General features: G+C 46.4%; 1 protein-coding gene across 1 annotated transcript in view; it reads right to left on the bottom strand.

The window, feature by feature from the left end:
* Positions 1–7,500, bottom strand: part of kalrna (kalirin RhoGEF kinase a) — a 159,578-nt gene that overhangs the window by 27,826 nt on the left and 124,252 nt on the right. Inside the window, exons 53-54 of the mRNA XM_084085002.1 lie at positions 7,330–7,500; positions 6,870–7,041 (exon numbers count right to left, since the gene is read on the bottom strand). The exon at positions 7,330–7,500 is cut by the window's right edge and continues 15 nt beyond it. Of these exons, the coding sequence (XP_083941128.1) occupies positions 6,870–7,041; positions 7,330–7,500 (343 nt within the window). The remainder of the gene's footprint in view (positions 1–6,869; positions 7,042–7,329) is intronic.

Genomic DNA, 7,500 nt, shown 5'->3' with positions numbered 1-7,500 from the left:
GTGTGTGTCGAGGCACGAGAGGAGAACCCCAGCCCAATTAAAACACTCGCCCCAAAACACACTCGCCCATGTTTTTCGCTGACCGAGGCCGCCAGATATACCCGGGGCAAGTGTGTTTTGGCTTTTGGGGCGAGTGTTTTTGGACGAGGCGTTCTTGTGAACAAGCAGTGAATTAAATCACGTGTCGCCGGTGGAATACAAGTCGGAAAGAAAATAATCAGGAGCTCAACAACATATAAGAGGATACATGAGCTATCTGTGCTAGCTGCAAAGTGTGCATATTTAAGCAAGTATTTTAAAACAGTGAAAGCTACCGAGGAAAAAGGAAAAAAAAGTGATAAACCCCCGCCACGACCAAACTAACGACCACGTTATGAATAATTATAAACAAACAACCTCCTGGTGCTTCCAAGTTGGGGGGTAATTTGACCAAAACCGAAGGTATTGAAGAGGAGAATGTTATGGTCATCAGAGATCAGAGGATCTAGCAGCTGCCATTCTGATAATGTTAGGAGCAATGGACCAGGCAACAGTGACACTACGAGCAGGTGGGGTCCCGTCCAAAGTGTTTCTAAATGGACTGCAGTCTGCACAGAACCCTATCCATCAGATCCAAAGTATTATTATCATACTCCTATTACAGAGAAGATTTCATACCCCCCACTTTTTGGGGCGGTGTAGCCGCCCCCTATAAGTGAGTTTTGGACACCGACCAAAACATTTGTGTACCCCCTAACCCTTCCATTGTTAATGCAAATCGATACTTTTTTTCATATCAGCCAATCACATTACAGCTAGTGTCATCACCACTAACTGTAATGTGATTGGCTGACTTTGCAAATTCAGGACTGTGATTGGCTAGCGAAACACATGACACATGTGCAGCCCTATGAATAGCAGTATGGACTTTAAAAAAAGTCATTTATCCTTTTTTTAAAGTGAGTCATGTTGTGATGACCACACACCGCCCACTTCACACTGGGTGTGTTTTTTTTTCATACCCCCCACTTTTTGCAAATTTAATTGTGTTTAATCTTTTTGATAATAAATCGGTAAAATCAGGCAAAAATAATAATTAAATAACATAACCCTAACCTAACCCTAAGCCTAAAACCAAAATAAAGTAACCAAAAACTGGAAAAAAACGAACCCAATCCGCCCAGAACCGCACAAAAATTGTGCGCGCGCGCGCGGGGGGCACGCGCGTGCATGAGCTGCCATACCCAAGCTTTTGCTGAACTGACGCCACTGGACAACCAGGAACAGACTGGGTGACAACCACGAAGAGTGTGGTGACATCTGGAGAGACAGAGGACGGCCGGAAAGACGGCGACCTGGGGTGGAGAGGGTGGGCAGGCCAAACCACTTCTTCCGTGAGGAAGTTGTAATGTTGCTCTCTAAAGGAAAGTCTGGAAATCTCTGTTACCCCCGCGATCCGATTCCGGATAAGCGGTTCAAGATGGATGGATGGATAGTCTGCACCTATAGCCCAGCTCTGAGACGGTATATAGAAGTGGTTGGTATTTAATGAGCATGGTCATACAGTAACGGCTTCCTCTAGGCTAGGAACATCTGGTTTATTAGCTGTCAAAGATGTAAAGATGTCTGGGTTATTATCACAGAGATATAACATACCAAATATTTGACTCTAATAATGGCACCCATTGCCTCCCTGCTGTGGGTTCCGGTAGACACAAAGAGTCTCCTTTGTGTTTTATTTCAAGAGATTTCATTCTGAGAAGCCATAACGCTGACTTTTTCATCAGTAAACATACCTCTTAGTGAAGCATGTTCCCCTCAGTGATATTTTGGTTAAACAAACCGTTTTTTTTTGGTTGTTGTTTTTTTGTTAAAAGGTTCAAGCTCTATTCTGATATGCAGTTCTGGACACACACTCCAGAACTGCATATGTGGCTGGACAAAGGTTACCTCCACCCATGGCCTGAAGATACACCAGGGAAAGAAAGGGTGCCTAAAGAAGGGTCAACAGGGAAGTCGCATCGACAGCTACTTTTTGAGAAGCAGGTCGAGTCAGTCGACTGAAGTTCAGCAGCAGGACACACACCACAGTCTGCAGGACATCAACACCCCTGCCCCAGAGGAGGAGGAGGAAGGCACAGGAGAACAACCTGAATCCAACACATCACGACCACTGGCAGAGGAGAAGATCCAGGGGCGAAGGCCATTAGTAAAGTGGCCAAAGTCCTGCGACAAGACGCTGTGGAAGGAGGTTAACACTGATCTCTGCAACATCCTAGAAGGGATCAAAGGGACCACCATAAAGAAGTTGGAGAGAATGGGCAACCTAATCTATGCCTATGGAGTGGAGCGGTTCGGAGTGGCCGAAAGCAAACAATCTACTCCGTCAATTCCCACCAAGTCCAGAAGGCAGACAGAAATAGACCGACTTGTCAAGGAGAGAAGGCAGCTGAAGAAGCAATGGAGGAAGGCCACAGAGGAGGAGAAGGAAGGAATAAACGTGCTGCAGGAAGAGATTCAGAGCAGGCTTGCAACACTGAGGAGGGCTGAAAACCTCCTGAAGAAGCGCAGAAGGAAGGAGCATACAAGAACACGCTTCTACAAAGATCCTTTCAAATTTGTGAAGAGTCTCTTCTCAAAGGAGAAGAGCGGAAGTCTCTCAGTGTCAAAGGCCACTCTGGAAGAACATCTGAAAAAGTCCTGCACAGATGACCGACACCAGGAAGAGGTTTCACTCCCATCTGACATGCCACAAGTTAATCCACCAGAGCACAAACTAGATATTAGTCCACCCAGATGGAGCGAAGTAGACAAAACCGTGCACAGAGCAAGGGCCGCATCAGCTCCAGGTCCCAACGGAGTTCCATACAGGCTCTACAAAAATGCCCCGGATGTCCTGCGATTCATCTGGAAGCTGATGAAAGTCGTGTGGCAGAAGAAGGAGATACCAACATCCTGGCGGAGAGCCGGAGGGATCCTGATCCCCAAGGATCGGCCAGTTCCACCAGATCAGCCTTCTAAATGTCGAGGGAAAAATCTTCTTCAGTGTGGTCGCGCACAGACTGGCAGGATACCTACAGAGAAACAACCTGATTGACACGTCAATCCAGAAAGCAGGTATCTCAGGCTTCTCAGGGTGTGTGGAACATGCCAGTGTAATGTGGCATCAGATCCAGGTCGCCAAGAGGGAGAAAACAGACGTCCACGTGGTGTTCCTGGACCTCGCCAACGCCTTTGGCTCAGTTCCTCACAACCTCCTGTGGACAGCCTTCAACTACTTCAGGGTCCCACCAGCTCTCACATCACTTGTCAAGGCCTACTTCCAGGATGTCCAGCTCTGTGTGACAACAACAGAGTTTACTACATCATGGCAGCATCTGGAAGAGGGAATCATGGCCGGCTGCACCATCTCCCCACTAGCCTTCACCCTGGCCATGGAGGTCATCATCAGGGCCTCTCGATAGGTGGTTGGAGGACAGCGAATAAAACCTGGGCTGAGGCTGCCGCCGATTAGAGCCTACATGTACGACCTTACAACACTCACCATGACCAAGGCTTGCACTGTACGGCTACTGGGAAAACTCCAGGAAAACATTGAGCTGGCTCGTATGAAGATCAAGCCGTCCAAGTCCAGAAGCATCTCCATGGTCAAGGGGAAGCTGGTAGACCACTGCTTCCACATTGGCGAGGAACCTATTCCAAGGGTCACCGAGAAGCCTGTGAAAAGCCTAGGTCGCTGGTATGACGCCTCACTCAAAGACAAAGAGCAAGTAGAGCAGCTCAGGAAGGAGGTAGCCAACGGCCTGGAAAACATCGATAAAACGCTGCTTCCTGGCAAGCTGAAACTCTGGTGCATGCAGTACGGACTACTTCCTCGTCTCCTGTGGCCACTAACACTCTATGAAGTCCCGCTCTCAAAGGTGGAAAAGCTGGAGAGACTGGTCAACTCATATGTAAGGAAGTGGCTCGGCCTTCCCAGGTGCCTCAGCAGCATTGGGCTCTACGGAAAAGGGATGTTAAACCTACCCATTTCCAGTCTGGCAGAGGAGTACAAGTGCGCCAAAGTAAGACTGGAGATGATGCTCCTGGATTCGAACGATCCATTTGTAGCCCAAGCTGCCCCCATCCTGGCCACTGGGAGGAAGTGGACCCCATTGGTCGCCACTGAGCAGGCAAAGGCAGCACTCAGACACAGGGACATCATGGGCCAGTACACCGGCCTGGAGCAAGGCCAACCCATCTCAGAGACGCAAGCTGGTGGTCCAGGAGGTACGTCAAGAAGAGGAAGCAGGAAGACGCGCAAAGGCTGTTGCGCAGGCAAAGCAGGCAGTGGATGGCATGGGAAGGAGTGGAGAAGAGGAAGATCTCCTGGAAAGATCTGTGGGAGATGGAGGCATTCAGGGCGAGCTTCACCATCAGGGCTGTCTACAACGTCTTACCTTCTCCTGCCAACCTAAGCCAGTGGTATGGCGAAGACCCCACGTGCCCTCTATGTCCAAGTCCAGCAACACTGAAGCACATCTTAGTGGGATGCAAGACCAGCCTCACCCAAGGTCGTTACACCTGGCGGCACAACCAGGTGCTAAAGTGTCTTGCAGCAGTGCTGGAAAGTCGCCGGACAAGCGTGAAATCCCTTCCTCCCCCGTCATCCCGTTGGCAGCCAACACCATTTGTTCGGGAGGGCAAGGGTAAAGCAAGCCTGTCCAATCTTGTATCCAGTCGCATATGCTTGGGTGTAGCCCTAGGTCTCTTGAGCTTTTTGTCAAGTATTGCTGGGACAATGGTGTTGAATGCTGAGCTGTAGTCCACGAACAGCATACGTACATATTTTCCGGATCTGCCCATCCGGCCACCTGATGGCGCAGATGACGCGCCTGGTGACGTAGAGTTACTTCTGCTCCCGACCGGATCATAGACACGAAAAGATATGCTGCCCTGGCTAATGTTGGCTACTTAAAAACAGCAGATCTAAAAGCTCAGAGTCAGACCACACCCACTCCAGGGACACTCCAGTGCACGCACACACACGTGCACACACGCACACACACACACACACACACACACACACACACACACACACACACACACACACACACACACACACACACACACACACACACACACACACACACACACACACACACACACACACACACACACACACACACACACACACATTTCATAAAATGTCTGTGTTTTGTATTGATGGTGTTTTTACCAGCTTGCAAAGCTGGTCTAAGAAGAGACAGACCTACTTTCAACACATTACAGATTTGCATTCGACAGATTTGCGACACATTTGCCTCATTGCTGTCCTTTAAGCCAATGGGGATACGCCCCCCCCCCCCCTGCAGCGAGCCTTAGGGCTATTAGTGGTCTCAGCTGTGCAAACAAAAGACCTGATTGAATGGAATGTTAAGGAGGCAACTTGCGCTGCTCTATGAAGGCGCCTCTCTCTCTCTCTTTCTCTCTCTCTCTTGGAATGGCTGAGATTTTATTTTAAAGACAACTTTTACATTTTGTGCTGCAGATTGGGGCAAAAAAAGCCTGCCGCAAGCTGGTATATTATGACTTTGTCATTTCTTGTTTATTATTATATAAAGATTTTGTTTAGTTAGCAACATTTTGATCTCTCATTTGGGGAATGAGTGAAACCCAGCACCTACTCCACATCGAAAGTACGGGCTGTGATCTTTTATTTAAATGATTAAAAAAAAGAAAAAAAAGATTTTGTGTGTGTGTGTATGTATATATATATATACACACATACAGTATATATATATATATATATATATATATATATATATATATATATATATATATATATATATATATATATATATATATATATACACACATACAGTATATATATATATATATATATATATATATATATACACACATACAGTATATATATATATATATATATATATATATATATATATATACATATATATATATATATATATATATATATATATACATACACACACACACACAGGGGACCCCCCACCCTGATAAGCACTTATAACTGTAGGAATTGAGGCATTACATTTACTCGGTTCCACAGATAATCATATTGTGAAAATATCAGATTGTAGATCTGCTATTTTCACAATGTTTGCCTCTTTCTGAGATTATTAGACAATTTGGCAAATGTTTGAATAGTTTTTATAGTATCGTTTGTTAATTACTTTTGATGCAGAAATGGTCTTTTTATTTTCTTCTTTTTTTTTTAGGTATTGAAAAGGTCTTAAATTGTCACTTCACTGTCATGTGGATTAGAGAGGAAAGCTTTCATCCCCTAAATCCTGAATATGAATTCGGCCAACGGTTAAAGACCCCTGCAACTAAAAACAATAGGTAAAAATTCTCATTTATACCTACTTCCATTCGTGCCATCAATAACGGAAGCAGTAGGAGGTAGCTGTTGTTCAGTTTCAGGGGACAGTTGACAGGCCCATCTCCATCTTGGAGTATGGTAACAATGAATGTTTTTCCTTTTCTGTTGTTTCCTATGGTAGAATATGGTTGTGGTCTGCTGGCCACAATTATGGAGGTGGGAGTATGGTTGTTGTACACTTACTTACGGTACATTACTATTATTATCTGGATCTTGTGACATGTCCATGTCTATGTTTTTTATTTATCTGCTGTAACACAAATTGCCAAGTTTGGAACGTATTAAACTTGACCTTGACCTTTATCTGGGGACCCCCCAAAATCACAGGTTGAGAATCACTGCTCTAGACTCCACTCTAGACCACACTCTATCTAGACCCCACTCTAGACCCCCCACTCTAGACCCCCCACTAGACCCCCCACTCTCGCATCGCAAATGTGGGAATGAATGTGAATGTGGGAAGTGGGCGTGTCTCTGCTCTCCTCACCAGACAGGAAGTTGCTCTGTGCGTCCAGGACTTCCTGTACGTGTCGGACCCACACCTGCTTCACGTCCATGTTGGCAGCCTGCAGCGTGAAGCGCTCCGCCGAGCCGCGGCACGACAACACCAACTTACAGGGATCACTGTCTACGTTCTCCTCTAGACCCAGGTATGATACCTACAGGGGAGGGGAGGGGAGGGGAGAGGAGAGGAGAGGAAGAGGGAGAAGGAGAGGAGAGGAGCGGATAAATAAAATATTTTTTTTTTCTTTTTTTTTCTTAAGTGAACAGAATCACGTTTATTAATAATTATTAAAATAAATAACCGCAAATAACCAACAAAAACTCGGAAATATCCGCCCAAAACCGCAAAAAAATCTCGCGCACGCACCGCATTTCTCCCAGACGGCTCTGGTTAAAGGTCAGGGTCTGGGTTAAAGGTCAGGGTCTGGGTCAGCGTTAAATACCTTGATGCTCTTCTTGAACTGGTATCCCGGTATGGACGATCCTTTCCTCAGTAGTTCGCTGAAGATGACGATCTGCTCGAACAGGAAGACACGGCGCTCCTTGGAGCGTGACAGAACGCCGCCGTCCGTCTCCGTCACGAAGAACGTTTCCTGTTGCAGCAGCTTGCCCTG

Source organism: Gymnoscopelus microlampas, assembly GCF_963454915.1.
Source record: "Gymnoscopelus microlampas genome assembly, chromosome: 17".
Taxonomy (NCBI): Eukaryota; Metazoa; Chordata; class Actinopteri; order Myctophiformes; family Myctophidae; genus Gymnoscopelus; species Gymnoscopelus microlampas.
This window is presented reverse-complemented; position numbering and strand designations above follow the sequence as displayed.